Here is a 20,273-nt window from a genome sequence, read left to right as displayed (position 1 = left end):
AAAACATCTCCGGTTGTCTCAAAACTCCTGCTATAGTATTTCCTATAGGCCCATAGGATCTTCAAGAAGTTGTATGCAAAGAGGAGAAAACTCCTACTCTTTGGCCCGGTTTGGATATAAAAATTGTTTTATCTTTTCTCATCATTACAATTTTTTTAAATTTTTACACAAAATATAATAAACAATTCATTTTTTTAAAATTTTAAAATAATAATAATATTAAAAAATAATATTCTAATAATATTTTATTCAACTTTTAATTTTTATCTCAACTCACTATCCAAAAGGCACTTTAATGTTTCCTATAGGCCATAGGATTTTCAAGTTTTAATTTGCTTTCTGCATCTTTTCAGAAAATAAAGAGCATTTGGTATGAAAATCAAGGAAACCGATTTGACTAACAAGAAGATATACAAAAAGTGAAACTTAAAAGGTGCCAAAACTATCTATTAAAGCTAAATTAGCTAATAACTAAACTTCTCTTCCCATGTTAGCCTCATTAAACTGCTCTAACCATGTAATGCAACACCGGAAAGAGGCATTTTGTACTGACATCTAGTTTGGAGCAAAATGACTATCCTTGAAACATGTCATCACCATCTGGGAAATCTAGCAGCAGGTCTAATGCTGAATCAGAAGAATCCATGAGATCGTAAGAGGTGAGAGAATCCGAGTTGGCCATTGCGTCGTCCACCATTGGTCGATAGCCATGTTCTTGTTCTGAAGTCATGTTAGTAGTGGTGCCAACGGTGCTGGTGTTTTTCACGTGTATTGTAACATCAGAATCCGAACAACATTTTGTCGATGAAGATGTTTGAGGGACGGGGCTTCGACAGGCTGCACCATCTTTTTCTTTGATAACCCGAAATGATTCTCCGACTTCAGTATTCCAAAGACGGAGGAAGTGATCACAGTCGGTCTGACCCATGGATGAGAGGTTGTGCAGCAACGATTCCATTGACAAGCGAGCCTCAGCCTCCACTCTGGCACTCTCCCACTGTACCATGTGGCGAGTTGAAGGAGATTCGGATTTGGCATTGCTTGGCTCAAGTTTGGAGAACTTGGGCACCCATGGGTCACGGAGACGCTTCTTTAAATGAGTGTTCCAATAGTTCTTAATCTCGTTGTCTGTTCTTCCAGGAAGTTGTGATGCTATGGCAGCCCACCTGCAGTGAAAGAACCACAAGGTCCAGAATCCAGATCATGGTAATGGAATCTACGGATTTTATTTTATTTTATATTTTTATTCCCCTCATAGAACAAAACGCATACTCAATACTGACCAGGATTTATCATTTTATGGGCCTGAAATTGGATTTATTCATAAAATTACAAAATTGCTTTACAGATCACTTATTAAGCTCAAGCTGAGTCATTATTAAATCCACCTATATACACGAGTTGAAAGCTAGCAATCTAGGAGGTGATTTATGCATCAAGGTGACATGATGAAGATTCAATAGAAAGGAAGATAACTCATGTTTGAGACTGAAATAGTGCAAAAAGTTTCATAGCCTAGCAGATTGAGGAGCACTTGACAATGTTCTACGAATATGCACCAAAATCCCTAAGCGAGAGTAACATAAAAACACACACACACAGAGGAGTGACCACTGTATATTACTACCTGTTGCCGAGCATACCATGAAGCTGAATTACAGTATCCTTTTCCTCAGAAGTAAACGGGCCTCGTTTAATGTCAGGACGAAGATAGTTAATCCACCTAAGCCGACAACTCTTTCCACATCGAAGGAGACCTAGTCAGAGACATAGTTCATTGCTTATAAAACTCTGGCAATTAAGATTTACAAAAATTGTCTGTAGGTTCCTTGCAAACACAGAGAAGCATAAAGTAAAGAAGTGTCGTGATTTTCAAACGAAGGATCTCTCTCTCTCTCTCTCTCTCTCTCTCTCTCTCTCAGAGTCCAGTCTCGACGGATGGTAAAAGGGAAAAAAAGGCACCTTTTACCCATCAAAATATGTCTTCCAACAAGTATTTTCCCATAAATTACAGCTTCAAAAGATGATTTGACAAGTCGCATTAAAGCATCATATCAACCCACCAAATCTTATATGAAAATAATCTTTAATGAGCTCCTCGGAAGTACTTCCCTCATGAAAGAGCAAGTTTTCACTCACAAATGCAAGAAAAGCTCTTCCAGAACACTAACCAGAGGATACCCATCTTCCCTCTTTTCAGTAATCTATGAAAGTAACCTCAAACCCAAGACGTCAATGCCAAAACAGAAGATCAAAATCATTCTTATGAAAAGTAGAATATATACCAGCATGCTTGGGGAGGGTACGCCAGCTGCCATGGCCATGCTTGCTGATGTACTGTACCAAGATTTGGTCCTCTTCAGGACTCCAAGCCCCTTTCTTCACTCCTTCCTTGTCACAACACGGAGCCCTTCCCATATTCACTTCCTACCTCATTCACAGGACGATGACCCCCCACTCCTTTGACGACTTTTAATAGACTTGAAGCCCACAGATATTATGTTCCTCCCATGTTAGTATAAAGAAAAAATTTATTCATTATTTTTTTTATCATCTTCTTATTATTTTATAATATAATATTAAATAATAATAATAATATAATATTAAATAATAAATTTATAAATAAAATATAATAAATAATATATAATTTTTTAATTTTATAAAAAGTAAGTGAGAAACATTATTATAAATAATAAAATAATTTTATTTATCATTTTAATTTTTATCATCTCATAATATAGAATTACATAATTAAAAATTATATTTTATTAAACCTATCATTATATCATAAAAAATGATCAATAATTTTTATTTTTCTAAAGAGGTTATACAGAATCGAAGTGATGGGATGGGATTTCCCAGCTGCGTCTGACGGCCATAAATGCTCATGTTTTATGTTGATCTTATGGGGGTGCATGGTGGAAGATCGGGCGGCTTCTGGACCCAGTGTTGCATTTATTTTGTACTTTTCCACGGACTGCTTCATTGCGAAAGATATTACTTCAAAGAACATGATATTTATTAGCAGAACCCAAGATCAGTACGCACCAGAGATTGTTTGTAGAGGAAGAGATCTTTAAATTTAATGAGAGGGAGATAATCGTGTTTGGATGCAGAGAAATTAAAGAAATTCTTGGAGAATGGGTGTCCATGTTCCAAATTGGGTCTCGTGCAACATTACTTCCAAATCTCGGACTAAGATTGCGAAAATGTTTTGATATTTAATAAAGTATAGGATTTGGAAAGTTAGGAATTTAAAGAAGAGTATAAAAAAAGTAATAGATGCATAGTAATAAAATAATGATTGTATCATTATTCTTCAAAGAAGCCTAGTAGATGAGCACTTAGATAATTTCATTCGTTTTGACACGAGTATATATCACTTGATTTAAAGCTGGTAAGAGTTTTATACAAAAAAATTTAATAAAATTAAAAATTTTTAAAAATGTGGTATGCAAAAATTAGAAAAGTTATATAACATTGCTCTTTTGTATAACGAGCTTTTCTCTAAGGATCAGATTAAGGTATCGTAGATTAGAAGAGATGAAAAATTGATAAATAATAATAAGATAATTTACGAATAATAATAAAATTATTTGAGTTAAGAATTTTATAGAATTTTAAATAAGAAGAAAAAAAATAGTTAAAAAGAATTATAAAATAAAAAATGAGGACTAGAACATAATTTTTTAATAAGATATAACTGAAACAGTCCCGTGTTCAAAGATGTCGATAAACTGTAGCTGATGGCCAAGATATCTATGCAACTAAATTTTCCCTCGTAATAGCTTAATTTTACCATGCACTGATGTTTGAAAATAATTTGTAATAGTTTAAAAATTATTGTCTTATCTCATGCACTTTTCAAGTATAATCTAAAAGAGTTTTGTTATGAGTAATCAAGTTTGCATATCAATTTATGTATTAATGTTGTTGCCTTCATATTCTAAATTTAAATTAGTATTATTTTTAATAAAATTTACTTTCTGATCAATTATATTGAATGAATGCACATATTAATAAGCTGAATCGCTTACAATTAAATTTTTTAATCTAAAAATATTACTATTTATATTTAAAATTAAAAACTTTTAAAACAGAATGGCAGTTTCTAGAATAATGATTATTAAAAATGCTATCAAAGTAGACGATAACTTTGACTTTACAATTTATCTCATTGAGGAAATATTTGATACACTCTGTGAAAATGTTAATAATATAATATAAATAATTAAATTTATATTTTTTATTAAAAAAATAATATATACAATTCTTAAGCATACAGTTTTCGTATACTCTATTTGAAAAAAATGAATAAATTTAATCTCTACATAAAAAATTAGTTTTTACTAGTAGCATATACCTTTTTTAAAGAGAGTACGTGGGGATTACACCCTCCGGAACTGTATATATATAGCATTAGCCCTTTTATCAATCTTTTTTTAAATAAGTGATGCTTTCCCATTGAATCACGCGCGTTAATTTTCTGTTTTTTGAGGAAAAAAATCCTTCTGCCTCTTATATATGATTGCGTGGTTTTTGTTTTACTTTACACTTCAGACCATTGATGACTATATATGCGCGAGAAAATGGCATCAACAGATAAGTACTACTACTAATGTTTGAGATAAGATACCGAAGAAACAAAGGGATCAGGAAATGAATATTCTTACGTTACTCAATTAATTAGCTGTCTGTCTGTATGGTAATTACTTAATTTTGCCACCCCTTCAAGAAACCGATCGAGCTGTAGTACGTACATGATTCTCCTCCAGCTAGGGTTTCTTTTGCACACCCTAAGAATAACTTCATCTCCAAGTAGTACTACTCCCCTCACATGACTTCCCTTAATTCCCCGCCCCCAGCTAGCCCACCCATATTAATTAAGGAGCACGTACTTTTCTCCCTATTTAAGGAGATCCAATTGTCATGATCATCTCTTTGGGAAATGGTCAAGCTCACAATTGTTGGAAGAGTGAGGGATGGGTTGCCTCTTGCACAAGGACCTCGATATCTGGGTATTAATACTGATCATGGTCAGGAAAATGACAACTTCTCATGTTACAAACAGCAGGCAGAGTTATTACTCAGAGGAATCTCAAGAGGAGATCAGTTGGCTCCTTCCAAGATGACTATCCGCCTTGATCACGGCCACTGCTTTAAGTATCCTTAAATTTTTATTTATTTATTATAATCAACCATGCATTAATTAAACTGTATTTTTTTTCATGGCGTTTGAAAGAAATTAAGCCATCATATGCAATGTTTGATCATGGTATGCAAACTTTACTTAATCTTTTTTACGTTAATTAAGCTACTTGGTGGAGAATGGTATCTTCTTCATCACATTGTGCGATTCTTCATATCCAAGAAAACTAGCTTTTCATTATCTACAAGATTTGCATCAGGAGTTTGAGAAGTTCGACAATAGCCTCATCGAGAAAATCACAAGGCCATACAGCTTTGTCAAATTCGGTACGTATTTTTCCTGTTTAACATGAATCTTATTTGGTTAGATACAAAGAATTTGAAGAAGGAAGAACAAGAAAATCATGGGATATTATGTAATTTATAGTACATGCATGACGAACAGGCTAACATGACCAATTGATACTTAATTGTAACGTTCATATTTTCTATTAATCTCATCATGAGTATATAATACTTTCTTGGAAACTATATACATACATATATATATAATATATTAATGCTACTTTGGTTCTGATCAGATAGCATCATTGGGAATATTAGAAAGCGATATATTGATACAAGAACACAGGCCAACCTATCAAAGCTTAGTGCTAACCGGAAACAAGATTTAGATATTGTAACGAAACACGTGTCTGAAATTTTAGAATGCAGCAGGCAAAACTCAGGTGATATTAATCATTTTCTTTTACGTACGTACTTGAGTTAATCAGCTTGATTTAATATGATGATTTTATATGATCAACCACGAAGACACACGCAAATCATGCATTTAATAATGTTCCTGTCTTGCAGATCAAATTCCCGAAAGAATATTAATAATGGGGACACCTCCAACTCCCTCGTCAATATGGGGTTCCCCACGCCTTCAGGTATAGATACATACATACATACATATATATATATATATATATATATATATATGCTTTCTTCACAGACATACGCATATCAGCAACCGATCGAATTAAGAACAAGATCGTGTTAAGTTGTAATATTTCGATTTTTTTTTGGTACACAGGTACTTGCCCTAAAATGGACGCCTATCACGATTATTGTTGTGGTTGCTGTTGTTCTTTTATGGGCTAGCTTCATACTCACGGACAACTTCATCATTTCAAGTTTATAAATCGGCTGAACTCGGATAGTTGAATTAAGGATCGATACCTTCGGAGTTCAGCATAGATAGATACGGCCGGGTCGAGATCGTTCAACTTTGTACACGACTTTGGGAGAACGTACATACTACTGATTTGCCACATGAAGCTTGCAATTACTCGAAAAATGATTGCATTCCTTGTATGCAGATGATCATGTGAAAGATGTAAGTTTGATTTGGTCAGTGTACTACAACTTGTAAGAAGGAAAATGATAGTTGTACGACTCCCAAATATGTCCACCAAATTTGTTTACTCATATATTTTTATTTTATTTTTTTTAATGATTAAGGATGTTTAAAAAATACTTAAAGAAAAACAAAAAAACTCATTTATAGTGTGCATGTTTGGGGTGCACATGTAAGAAATAAGCAACTAGAGCAAATTTGCTTGATGAGCATGCAACAGAGCAAGCAAGCAAATTTTGTGTTGAATGTAAATTGATAAAACCCAATCTGCGGGGGGCAGAGCTTGTCTCTTTTGTTTACAACTCTATGCTTGGTGGAACGATAGTACTTATGCTTGAATCAGATTTTCTATGACTTAATTAGGTCTCATTTGGATGTTAAGATGAGATGAGATGAGAAAAATATCATGTGAATAGTAGTGAAATAATTTGTGAATGACAGTAAAATAGTTTGAGTTAAAATGTTTTATTAGATTTTAAAAAATGAGAGAGAAAAAGTTAAATAAAATATTATAAAGTTAAATACTGTTAGAATATAATATTTTAATATAATTTTTGTTTTGTAATTTGAAAAAATTGAATTATTTTTGTGTTTTATTTGAAAATTTAGAAAAATTGAAATGATTAATTAAGTAATAATTTGATGAAAATGTTCAAATTTAAAATTGAAAAGTATTTATATTTGAGTGGTGTTTGGATGTTAGAGCATCCTCAATGGGTTTTGTAAATCCCATTTTTATGTAAAATTTGAAGGAAAGTTGTCCAAAAGTGCATCTAATGGATGATGCATTTCATATCTATTTTTAATTTTCCCAAGTGTTGCCACTACATATAGCGTGGACTGTGCACAAAGGTAAACATTTTTTATCTATTTATTTTCTCTCTTTTCTTGTACTTTTTATCTCACAACAGTTTTTGATCTCTTCTTGTACTTTTTCTTCTTTAAAATATTAAAAAATATAATATTTAAATGATACGAAAAAAAATAGATAAGTTGATATATGATATATTATAAAAGTCAATATGTAAAATAAAAAAAAATAAATTTTAATAATAAATTTTAATTAAAGAATAGGATGAATATCAATTCACCAGGAATGCTCTTAAGATGAGATGTGATCATGAGATCATGCCATGAGACCATCTCATCATCCAAACGGGGCGGCCTAGCTTAGACTTATTGGAAAGTCGGTCCAACCATAACCTCTGATGTTGGATCACCATGCATGCACGGACATGAATCCCACATGATGATAAGCTTATATATTTTATGTTGACGGAAAATGCTTAGGTTAAAACATTTGTGATATATAGACAGCTGATCCCAAAATGAATTCTCTAAATATTGTTGCGTAATCAGCCATTTCATGCCACGCTTTCTAGCTACTAGCTAGAGTCGTCTTTCCATTTATATACAAGTCTAAAAACACTTTAAAAACAGAGATTCTTGATTTGTGTAATTTGAAGGCCATTAATTAATGAAGGTCATGATCATCATGGAGAAAGGAAATTACGTACGGCCAGTAATGGTAACGTATTTCTCTTCCAACCTTTGACATGAATTACCTTTCAGCCTCTTGCAAGATTCGTCACTCCAGAACTATAGATCAATACGTTACACCAATGGTACTACGTACTAGCTAGTACTTTTAGGTTATGTTTGGATATTGAAGTGAGTTGAGTTGAGTTGAGATGATAAAATATTGTTAGAATATTATTTTTTAATATTATTATTATTTTGAAATTTGAAAAAGTTGAATTATTTATTATATTTTATATTGAAATTTAAAAAAATTGTAATGATAAGTTGAAATGAGTTGAGAGTAGTTAACTAACCAAATGAAGCTTAATCTCTTCCAAGGCTCAAGCTTTCACACAACCATGCATGGAAGAATTTCAAAAAATAAGTGGCAATAAATATATATATATATATATATATATTAATTGAGTTTTGATCAGGGCTTCTCCAAAAAAAACTAATCCATGGAAGAATAATCACTGATTAATTCTCGTTTATTTTTAGAGATGAGATGAGATAAGTTAAGATTAAAATTAAAAAATTGAATTAAATATTATTAAAATATATTTTTTAATATTATTTTTATTTTGAAATTTGAAAAAATTGAATTGTTTATTTTATTTTATATAAAAATTTAAAAAAATTATAATAATGAGATGATAAAATTTTCAAAATTTTAAGTTTTAATCTTGAAAACAATCAAACTTTTCGATATTAGTATAGTTATTAAAAGAATAATTTGTGGTTCTTCTTCCTCGATATTCTTGCCTTTGAAACTTTTCCATTACATAGTTATATATATATATATATATATATATATATATATAATATTACATGACATGATCACTGGTACTCACAATGTTGAAATCATGAGATACCTCAATATCCCGGCCCGGGGATAAAATATTGATCGTCCCCAAACATAAATTGTGAGTTAAACATCCCATGCAGTGGGCGAAGCATGCAGGCTAATTAGCACGTTATCAAACTCGCCACCATATGTTCCAACATCATTTGACGGAAAACCATGGATGCGAGTTTCCTGCAAGTTTGAATTATGAGAAGATGCAGCATCTCTGAAAAGGGGTCGGCCTTCAGCCGAATTTGCAGTACTGTTTCCGCCATGAAAATGATCTAGGGAAAGCCACTCTGCGAACAACAGCTTTGGCAAGAAGCTGCTATGGTTTGCCTCCCTAGGGAAGTCAGAAGGCTGTGGAATGGAGTCATCATGATGATCATGAGTGGTATATGTTAATGGTACTGATTTTTCTATGTGTCCATCGTAAATTGAAACTCCGATTCTGGGCCTTTTGGGTGAGGATGGAGAATCCGTAATATGATTTGAGCTTGAAATAATTGTATGCTGGGTTTTAATGTACTGAGGTTTCATTTGATCTTGATCAGCTTCGGCCGCTTTTTTCTTCTGATAAGAATGCCGGTAGTTCTTTATCTCGTTATCTGTTCTTCCAGGCAAATGCTGCGCTATCTGCGACCATCTGCTCATTGAAAAACGGTATTAGCTAGTATTGCCTCATGCATTATGTTGATCATACACACACACACACGTACACACATATATATGATATGGGGTTGATTATGGAGTAATTTAAATGCATGTACGTGGTGATCTTTATTATTATTATTATTATTATTTTTAATAAATTATATATAGATGAAAGATCAAGACAATAAAATTATATAGGAAAGAAATGGAAGAGTCTATAATATATAAGACCTTGAAAACTCCAAATTGAATTGGATAAATTTATTGACATCACCTTCTAAATTACTTTTGAATACTTAAATTACCAAATTCATTGATATTCAATAACAAAATTTAAGAAAAATTATAAAAGAATACAATTGATTAAATAAATGCTAATTATTTGGCTTAATAAAAACATGTATAATAAATTATATATAGGTAGAAGGCACATTTTAACCTAGAAATTAGCTGTACAATAATTTAATTTATTCATAGATTAAACCTAATTAATCATAAATTAAAGCTGTGAAATTAGGATCAATAATATTGCATATATGCTAATATGCATCCTAATTTCTTGCTTACTAGCTTGTTACCCAACGCGCTCGATGAAGTGTCAGGATTGTCTCCTCCTCCTCCTCCTTGCAAAACATCCCTCGCTTTAATCCTGGCCTTAAGTAATTAATCCACCTTAGTCTGCAGGTCTTTCCTTTCCTCTGCAAGCCTGCAAGCATATATACATACATACATACATACATACATATATATATATCAATATTATTTTGTACGGATCATGAGGAATAGTCGAGTAGTACTGATCATGAGGATCGATAGTATCCAGCATTTTAGTCATCAATTCATGCTTGCGAAACTTAGTATATATTTCATGCTGCACACGAATTAATTACAGTAACTGTGGACTTTGGATTTTTTCCATGTTTTGATTATATTAATTAGCGATTGCGCGTCGAAACGAAACGAGGTAAATGGTTAAATATTATATAGGTCAGATAATAATGATCTTGAAATAATTGGGTTCTTCTCCTTCTTCTTTTTTTGATGAATCATATTAGATTATATATATATCAACGTCGATGATCAAATATTAATTTATTAGCAACTCACCAGCGTTAATGGGGACTGAGTTCCAGCAGCCATGACCATGTATGAGAACATAGTTTCGGAGCCTTTGATCTTCTTCTGGTGACCATAATTCCTTCCTGTGTTTCGGCTGCTTTGCCATTTCTGATGATTTGCACCGCATTGTACCTTATATTAAAATAGATTGGGCTTAACTACAACAGCTTTCCGACCCTCTGCATGTTTTATGTTCTGTCTTGTGTCTCTGTGAGAGAGAGAGAGAGAGAGAGAGAGAGAGAGAGAGAGAGACCCCAAAAACTAAAGACTTTGGTATTTGAAGCACTAATTAGCAAGAGAATCTTGTGGAATTACATAAAAATAAAATCTTAAATTGGAGTATATATTCATATAATCTGGTAGATATATTTTACTATAAAAATAACTTTATAATCTGATATATCACATTAAAATATTACGTCATTTTGTGAATTTATTTTTATATAACCTTTTTTAGACTAATATATTTCTCTTAAAATAATGATTAAATCGGAGTCTGCACCTTCGGAAAATAAGTGGAATTAATCGATCATATATTTGTTTAGAAAAATTATATGCATCAGCTATTATTTACTACCCGCCCTACACCTCACACATTATGAAAAAAAAATTATAAATGTGGGGTGTGAAAGTAAATAGTGGTTGATGCATAGAATTCCTCATTTATTTAAAAGAGTATTTAGTTTTTAACGTATTCTTTTAAAAGAAATGATTTGTACAAACTTCAAATAGACAAGTCACATATAAGCCTTTGTAAGAAAGTAGACTCCACCTCAAAAAAAATATAAAAATATATTTTTTATTAGTGTGACTTTTTTTTTTACAAACAATCTGTATGTAATTTGTCTATTTGAAATTTATACCTAACATGACTCCCCCGGACCATGTATCTTGCATGTACAGATGACATCACAATATCATATAGATAGCAAGACATTTTCTATATCTAATTTTACTACTAATAAGTTGGTATGCAAATATACAACATGTCTCGTTTGTTTATGTAATTCAGATGAGATGAGATATTTTATTGAAAGTTGAATAAAATATTTTTTAATATTATTTTTTAATATTATTTTTATTTTAAGATTTAAAAAATTAAATTATTTATTATATTTTATATAAAAATTTAAAAAAATTATAAAAATTATACTATATAAAATAATTTAATTTTATGTAACTAAATCCAGATTTGACAGTACAAAAGTACAATTGCAATATAATATCCACTACAAGAAAAATGGACTTTTGTGGCCGTTTAATTACGGCGAAAATGTTATTTGTGACCAAAACAGACTCATTTTGACTGTAAATAGTCATTTCGCTGGAATTAAATGACCACAAATAAACAGTTTTCTTGTAGTGATCCTTAACAGCAGGTCGAGGACCCATGCACGTAATTAATTCAAATCATTTCCTCATAAGTTGATATTGATACTGAGAAGTACTTTAATTATAATATATATATATATATAAAATAAATATAATATATTAAATTATAAAATTATAAAATTATAAAATTATAAAATAAATCAAAATGTTATAGTATAAATAAAATGGACCTGCGATACCAGCCAATCTAAAGAATCTGCCAATCCTATCTTGTATTCATCTAGCTGTACGTTGGCCCGAGATAAAGACATAAAAAACCTAGCTGTGGTCAGAATGAACCCTTCTGAGCTTTGTAGAGCCACTTTTCTGGCAAAAGAAAAAGGGAGAAGGAAAAAGGAAAAAATGAAAATATATGATTTCTAATTTCGTTGTTGGAAAATAGAAACCCATAAAAAAGTGGAACATATACACATGGAAAAGCTTGTTCATGATCAATAGCGCGTACCTGCTGTTGACTGGAAGCAAATAACTTTTATGATCAATGGCCTTAATTGATCAGATTATGGTATTTAATTAGGTTGAGACTTTTGTTATCAAGACAAGATTTGTGTCATTCTAATACCTATTTTAGATCAAGTAGATAATTATTTTTAGAGAAATGATAATTACAGTTGTGATAGTGTAAATATTATATAATTATTTTAAAAAAATAAATAAATACGAGATTTATATAAAAAAAATTAATTTTTTTAATAATAAATCTTACTATTTTTTAAAATAAATACATAGTAATTACACATTTTATTACTGTACTTAGCATTATTTTTTTTTCTTTTTTTTTTAATGAAGGTTAATGAACTTTCTAATTTTCTTGGAAACCCAAAAAAAGATAGCCGGACAAATTAATTGTCTAAATTGGATAATTTAATTTTAGAGATAGATAAAAAAACATCATGTGAATTTTATAATATTTATTATTATTGCGTGAAATTTTTGTACAATCTGGCGTCATTTTATTGGCAAAATTATTCCAACCACCGACGAGCCAACACATCAGCTGATTCCTATTCTATTGGCAAAGAGAAATAATTCTGCAACCGTGAGTATATAAATATTACATAATTATTTTAAAAAATAAATAAATATAAGTTTAATATGAAAAAAATTAATTTTTAAATAATAAATTTTATTTTTTATTTTTTAAAATGACTGTATAATAATTACGCATTTTACGATTGTATGTAACATTACTCATTCGTAAAATTATTCCAACCATTCAAAACTCGATACATTTTTTTTTAATTCAACGAATTCGCTTGCATGATAAGACATGGGATATTCACGTAGACAGGTTTGGAAGGTGAGATAATAATTTTATATTTTGTTTGTTGAGATTTAAAAAAATTAAATTTCTTATTATATTTTATATAGAGATTTGAAAAATATCTAATGATAAGATGCATCATATGAGAATTTTGTATCTCATCATACTCTCAAACTTGCCAGCTATGTCAAGTTACCAACATCATTTTTTTTTCTTTTTCTTTTTAAATAAAAAAGAAAAAAGATTCTCCTTTGTTCTGATTGTGACCAACAATTTTATGAGATGAATGGAGATTACAATCAATTTCATCCAATGCGGGGGAATCAGTGAATGTGGTTCCCAAGTTCATGATTAAAGTATAGCTAATAATGGAATGACTAGTTAATACGATGTTTTACACACACACACGTTTGCTCCGTATTATTATAAAATAAATTATTTTAAAATATAAACATTCAGGATAGAAAAATATTTTAATGATAAGGTCTACAAAGATAATATAATTCATTATAATTAGAAACTACTAATTCAAACATCAATAATTTAGTGTAGAAAATGAAAATTTAATAATAAGATCTACGAAGATAATATAACTCATTCCAGTTAGAAACTACTAATTCAAACAGCAATAAGTTTAACCAACCTATGAGTCAAATCCAGAACCTTCAATCTCATGAAGTATTGATTGAGCTGAATCTTTGCATATTTTATATATCCAGAACTAATATATTTCAATTATTTCATGACATTATTATCGATTTTAGATAAAAAAAAACATGGTTAAGATGCATAAATTCGAATTGTGAGTTAAATTGATTAATAATATAATTTATGCTTAATTTTATAACTTGTGATTTAATTAGACGATATTTCTTCATATACACAACACATCTTTGATATTCTATTCTTCATTTTTATTTTTATTTTTATTTTTCTGGTTTCTATTTTTTTTAGGCCAATAAATGCACAACATTAGCAGACCAAAAATGAAAAAGCAACCTCATTACAAACAAATAAGGACTCCTACAATCCCATTGTGCATGTTTTACCCATTCAGCATTTCTAGATGCCTATCAATAAAATATTATGCGGTATAATTCAAGAGAGGCTCAAATAAATGAAGCATATGAGTTGCAAAATATAAAAGTAGAGAGAAATACTTTAGCCACAAAATGATTACACAAAAAATAATCTCACAAACTGGTGTAATTTGATGTGTTTATCAAATTGTAAAGTTATTTTTATTATAAAACAGATCTGACGGATCACATGAAGCCACGTCAATTTATAAGATTATTTTTGTACAATCCCTTTGCACCTGTAGCACTCCTTGTAAATAAAAGGAAGAGTGGGCTGGCAAAAAAAAAAAAAAAAGAAGGCAGCAACTTTACTCGAAAAAACCAGAGTTTTGTGCAGGGGCATTGATGGAAAACAAAAGTGTCAAACATAAAATAATGTTTATTCCTGTTCATATATCTATAGCCTCTTTTAAGTATAAGGATAGATATATATATATATATATATATATATATATATCTTGTATGCATTTTAAAGTTCTTCGACAAAGTATTCATATACGAAGAAATTTCTATAAAAACAAAGTGAAATGTCAACACTAAATGGAGTAAAGGGGAGACCGGAAGTGCTGTAATGTGAAGCTGTCGTGTGCCTTTTCATGGTATTTCAGGAGCATCAAGACATTCTATAATAAAGAAAAATGATAGTTGCAGTCGTGAGTATAAAAGTACCGTGCAATCACTTTGAAAAAAGTGAATAAATACAAAATTTATATAAAAAAAAAATTAATTTTTTAATAATAAACTCTATTTTTTTTAAAACGACTGCATGACACTTACGCACTCCATAATTACACGTAGCATTACTCATCCACATCTGTGCTTTATGGAATCCAAGTTCAGTGGACTAAAATATTTGTCTACGAATATGAGAATCACCCAACTAGAGCAGAAATTTAATGCCTAATTGTGGTTTGGTGCTGAAGAAAATGCCTTAGGAGGAGCTTAAGTAAGCTGGACCTGAGTATCTTGAATGCATGTATCATTTACTTGCAGCAGTAGAGTAGTTGAGAGTAGAAATCATCTGTTACTATGAATGAAGCTTTTCAGAAAGAGTCTAGGTGAGAAGAATCTTGGATGTTGTTTAGTCAAAAGGCAGATAGAGATAAGTACTTGGGCTCTGGATTTGCAGTGGGCTATTTTCAACTTCAGAATGGAGGAATCTTCCTTAGCTTTGGTCATGTTCACTAACTTTTGCTAGAAGGCACAAGGAATCATGGTGGAACTCCTAACCCACCAAGACCTAGCCTCTGAAAGATCCTTAAACTGAGAGACTTCAACTGAGCTTGCAAGGTATAACACATACGTTCATCAAAACTACAACTACATTAATGACCATTCACCTTAGACTTTTAGTAGAGTAGCCACCCGAGGATCCATTGAATTCCCTAGTGGGGCTAGGGTCTAAACTATGGTTTAAACCCGGCTTGAGGAAGAGCCTGCGGCTTTCCATCGTCTAGGCCCCTAGGGATGCCACCTCCGGTTACCCCCTTCTACCCTTTTTTGACCATTAAAAATGAAGACTAACCAAGAGGCTAATATCCTAAGGAAGCAAGCAGGATTAGTAAGAAATTACAAGGATGATAATATATCCAAAATGAGACCATGTAGTTGGTTGCTTCACATACTTCAACGAAATAAATAGAAACTGCCTGATACATGCTACACACATCTCACCTTCTGTACCCTAATTTCCCCCACAATATTACAACGAAGCAAAGATTACATTTAACCCATTGTATCCCTGCTAAAATTTCACTGGACTCTTCACTCTCAGAAGGAAATATCTCTCTTCCACTAAAGTAGATATGACTCCGACAAATCACACAACAAACACCTGGTTTGAACAAGAATCCCAGGATGAGGTAATACACATCACTAGATATTTGAAAGGACCGAATACAGGCAGAGAGACCATTTCAAAAGATAGGTTTGCATTATCAGCCTAAGTGGAGAAGAACCATCTAACCAACTTAAAATTCAGTCATGAAGTAATGTCCAGGTCTGAGCTCTAGCAGTCCACGTGATTAAATCAAGGTACGAACTTCAGAAACTATAAGCAGAGCTATAAGAACGTGAGTTTTAGAAATCCATGCTTCATTCATTTAGTGATCATGTTGAACTGGAATCTGGAGAGTTGCTGAGGAATGGTGGATATAACTGGTCCATATCTCTGCAAGCATGTACGTGAAATGCATTACAAGATTGATAACTCGTACGAAACCAACATTTAGGACGATAATTTCAACCCCAACAAGTGACAACAAAATGAGAGAATGAAGGGGCCATGTTTGCCACTTTGAAGACTACAAGACTAAGAGTGGAGCATAGATGGGGGAGCTTATGGACAAAAAATATCAAAACTTCATAGCCACTGGCATGGGCTGCCAAAATTTTGATGCCAAACCACATAGTTATCCCCTCATGATTCTCCAAAATAGCCACACGAGTCCACTTGACTATAATCCTTTTCACCTAAAAGGCAGTTGCCTTTCGAAAGGTACAGATTGTGGCATACGTGGTGTGTTGACCTTAAAGCGTTTATAATGAATAATAGCGACTGTCAAATTAAGTAGCAGATGAGAAAAATGCCATAGGATTCCCATACCTGAACGTTATCATAGAGCTCAAACAGTGGAACGGCAAGAAGTTTTAAATTTTTTGGGACTGCAAAGTACTCCCTCTCAGACAAGTGAACAAGGTAAAGCTTCTTACACTCCTGCATTACCAATATGGCAAAGAAATAAAAAAGCACAGTAAAAATATGACCAGAAATCGGTCCGTTGGAGTAGGAGGCCGATCCTGCATACACCAACGAAGCCAAAAAGCAAAGCCTAACTAATGTGAGGAGGAGGATCACGAACACCAATAGCATTCAGTATTTTGCCCTTCAACTACATTTTACCTTAGGTTTTGTTATGTGAGGTGGGCAATATGGATACATTATGGTTTCAAAGTTTGGCCGCCACCAGACAGCCACACACTCACCTATCTGCAAAAAGATGCCAAGGAGCAACAATAAGCAATTACAAACATAGATCATGCTGTGTCTGTTCCGGCTTACATAAAGGTTCAGAAATATGGCCTTCAACTATTCTACCCAATACCCAGATTTCAAGCAGAACTGGCTTCCTAGTAAAATAGAAGTATGTCAGCTATTTAAAACCAGAAAGCAAAGCATAATTAATGCAAGCCCATCATGAAGCACCAGGCAAAGGCTAGCCATCACAGTCCCAGATAAATAACAATTTTGTGTATGTATAATCTTTTTGCAACCAACTCTCTTTCAAGTGATAATAGTCACATGTTTCCCAATGCCCATATCAGTTTCCAGTATCTGCTTTGATCCTATAATTAGAGGAACGGCAGAACAGGTAATAATACCTGCCAGTCTGGCACAAGAGCAGGTACTGTAGCACCAAGCTTGCTGGTCAGCTTTCTTTTCAAGCCCTCAATTTCTGCCACAGAAAAAAAATGAAAGAACAAAAAAGGCCGACACTATGAAAAATGAGGCAAATGGTGGGGGGAAGAAGAGAGGGAAACAAAGACCCTATGACAATTATGAGAATAACAAAGGAAATATCATACCATTCTCCCCAGGCTTCAAACGCCCACCAGGAAGTTTACAGAAAGTGTTCCCAATTTGAAGAAGAAGTATGTGAGGATGATTATGTTCCTGTACCTGTCATATCAATCAAGCCATGGATTGAGACTGAGCCAAGAGAATTTTTTTCAATACGTAATAAATCTTCACTAGTAAGCACAAGATTGAGCCAAGATAAAGTAAGCAAATGTTATTCAATAAAGTTTCATACTTACAAAAAAAAAATTAATAAAGTAAGCAAATATCTGGACATGTAGAACAAAGAAGCATATGCCCAATTCTTGTCCACCCAAGGAATGCCATGTACAAGAAAGAAGTAGGCTACTAGCATGTTAAGCATGAGAGAAAGAAATAAAACAAAAATATGATATAACTTTATAAAAAAGGATAGTTTCTGATCATGAGTAAAATACGTGACTCTTATTACTGTTGGAATATACAGAATCACATTTTCTGTGAAAAAAACTTTGCAGGTAAAAAAATTGCCTTCAAAGAAAGCTACTTGTGGGTGAAATCCGAATGCCTCTTTTATCAAAGTAGAAAGCATCCAACTGAAAAGTCATCTATAAAAGGTGGCCATAGTTATTAATTTGTTCATGCTTGTCATCTACAGCTATATCTCAGTTGTGGTGAAGCACATGTGATAATAACACAATGGTTCAAAGGAAAAGCATGCAAGTCTACAGAGGATGTAAGATTGACTTGTAATGAGGTCCTACTAACTTCAAGATAGTATTTCCACTATTTGGTGACGATTAAACATGAAGCTTTGAAACCAGAAATGTGGGTCTTAGGAATATGGATTGGCTTGACCCGAAGCTGCTGGACAATATATTTTAAACAGCCATGGTTTAAAATAATCGAGGAACTATAAGCCCAGCATCAGTTTCATTTTCAACAACTATGGTTTTCGAGTCAAATGCAAGAGAGAGGAGAGAAAGCGGCAAGTATTAATACATGAACAAGTAAACCTTTATTATATGCACAAAAAACTGCAGAAATTTATGCTATGCCTTCTCCTTTGGATAAAAGAGGGACGATGCCACCTTTTTGGTGGGTATGCCTTCTTTTACTCATGAACATTCACTCTGAAATGAAAGTTTCAGAAGAGAAAAGAAAACATACAATCAGCCTAAGGTGCCTAAAGCGAAGATAACGATGAAATCAAAATCATTAATTACATTCTCCAAGAAAGAAGTTTTATATTTCATCAAATACATTAATTGGTCCACAAAAGCGGCTCCAGATAGAACAGGATATGCAGTTCCTCAATTTCTCCTGAGCACGCAAAAACGACGATGAAAACAAAATCACAAAGTTGAGTTCCCACAGCATCATAACACATAGCAGCTAAATCAAATGAACCTACCAGTAAAATCCCTTCCACGCTGGTCCTCATTCCTTCTTTCATATAGCTGCAATCAAGAATCATGGACAGGAATCACATCTACCCACCTCCACTCTGGTAGTTAAGTGACATTTTTCACAAACGCAATGATTCAAAATCAAAACTTATTCATTAATTTCCCTCGTTCCATGATTTAGAACTTCTACTTCAATTGTTGGACCAGCTGCTTCGACAAATTTCAGCGTTGTCCCGTTTTTTAAAATTTCATGAATGCATTCTGAAAAGTAGAAACACGTTTTTTCTTCCCTTTTTTTTTCATTCTACATTTCACAATTCGTTACGTTCCCAAGAAAAATAAAAATAAAAAAAGGGTTAGGTTTCGGATTCGAGCTCCTTCGTCAAACCAATTCCAACGCAACTAAACGGATTCCAAGTAAAGAAATTTTTTTTAAGAAACCATAAAGAAATAAGAATCTGAAAGAGTAAAGAAAATATTTTTCTAGTTTGTTTTTTCGTTCAGTTCATTTTCTTCCAGCTTCTTCGGAACCAAACATGGGTAGCTGAGGTTTTTATAGGGTTTGACGAAACAGAGAGAGATCGAAGAAATTACTTGACTTTCATGCGAGCGAGGCGATCGGCGACGGAAGTGTCCTTCTCCATCTTGGGCTCTTTGGTCCCAAAAGTGTAGCTTGCCAGTGGATACGTATTCACCAACGATGATGTCACCATCTCTACCTGTCAGTCTCTCTGCAAACAAATCTTTCAAGTCTCACTCTCAAATGATCGGCGAGAGTAGGATCTGGGCCTGCACGAGACAGTGAGAGATACAGAGGTAGAGAAAGGAAAAGCAGAAGGGAGACGAAGGATTGATCTCACGTCAACATAATAAAATAATACT

General features: G+C 32.6%; 4 protein-coding genes across 4 annotated transcripts; 1 reads left to right on the top strand and 3 right to left on the bottom strand.

The window, feature by feature from the left end:
• Positions 1-336: 336 nt before the first annotated feature.
• Positions 337-2,445, bottom strand: LOC108996788 (transcription factor MYB17-like). Its single transcript, XM_018972799.2, has 3 exons — positions 2,286-2,445; positions 1,628-1,757; positions 337-1,166 (listed from the first exon to the last, which is right to left on the bottom strand). Exons 1-3 carry the CDS (start codon positions 2,416-2,418, stop codon positions 575-577), a joined length of 855 nt encoding a protein of 284 aa, XP_018828344.2. The 5' UTR covers positions 2,419-2,445; the 3' UTR covers positions 337-574.
• Positions 2,446-4,948: 2,503 nt separating this feature from the next.
• On the top strand, positions 4,949-6,596 carry LOC108996789 (25.3 kDa vesicle transport protein). The gene is made up of 5 exons (XM_018972800.2): positions 4,949-5,163; positions 5,315-5,475; positions 5,730-5,876; positions 6,004-6,080; positions 6,227-6,596. Exons 1-5 carry the CDS (start codon positions 4,949-4,951, stop codon positions 6,332-6,334), a joined length of 708 nt encoding a protein of 235 aa, XP_018828345.2. The 3' UTR covers positions 6,335-6,596.
• A 2,406-nt stretch (positions 6,597-9,002) lies between these two features.
• Positions 9,003-10,818, bottom strand: LOC108996757 (transcription factor LAF1-like). The gene is made up of 3 exons (XM_035694808.1): positions 10,680-10,818; positions 10,140-10,278; positions 9,003-9,567 (listed from the first exon to the last, which is right to left on the bottom strand). Exons 1-3 carry the CDS (start codon positions 10,816-10,818, stop codon positions 9,003-9,005), a joined length of 843 nt encoding a protein of 280 aa, XP_035550701.1.
• Positions 10,819-16,012: 5,194 nt separating this feature from the next.
• LOC108996839 (pre-mRNA cleavage factor Im 25 kDa subunit 2-like) lies at positions 16,013-20,273 on the bottom strand. The gene is made up of 7 exons (XM_018972870.2): positions 19,986-20,273; positions 19,397-19,442; positions 18,012-18,105; positions 17,808-17,881; positions 17,329-17,415; positions 17,032-17,142; positions 16,013-16,596 (listed from the first exon to the last, which is right to left on the bottom strand). The coding sequence occupies exons 1-7, from the start codon at positions 20,102-20,104 to the stop codon at positions 16,525-16,527; spliced, it is 603 nt and encodes a 200-aa protein (XP_018828415.1). The 5' UTR covers positions 20,105-20,273; the 3' UTR covers positions 16,013-16,524.

This window comes from Juglans regia, chromosome 10 (genome assembly GCF_001411555.2).
Source record: "Juglans regia cultivar Chandler chromosome 10, Walnut 2.0, whole genome shotgun sequence".
Lineage (NCBI taxonomy): Eukaryota > Viridiplantae > Streptophyta > Magnoliopsida > Fagales > Juglandaceae > Juglans > Juglans regia.
Note: the sequence above shows the minus strand (reverse complement) of the source record. Positions and strands in the feature narration are given on the sequence as shown.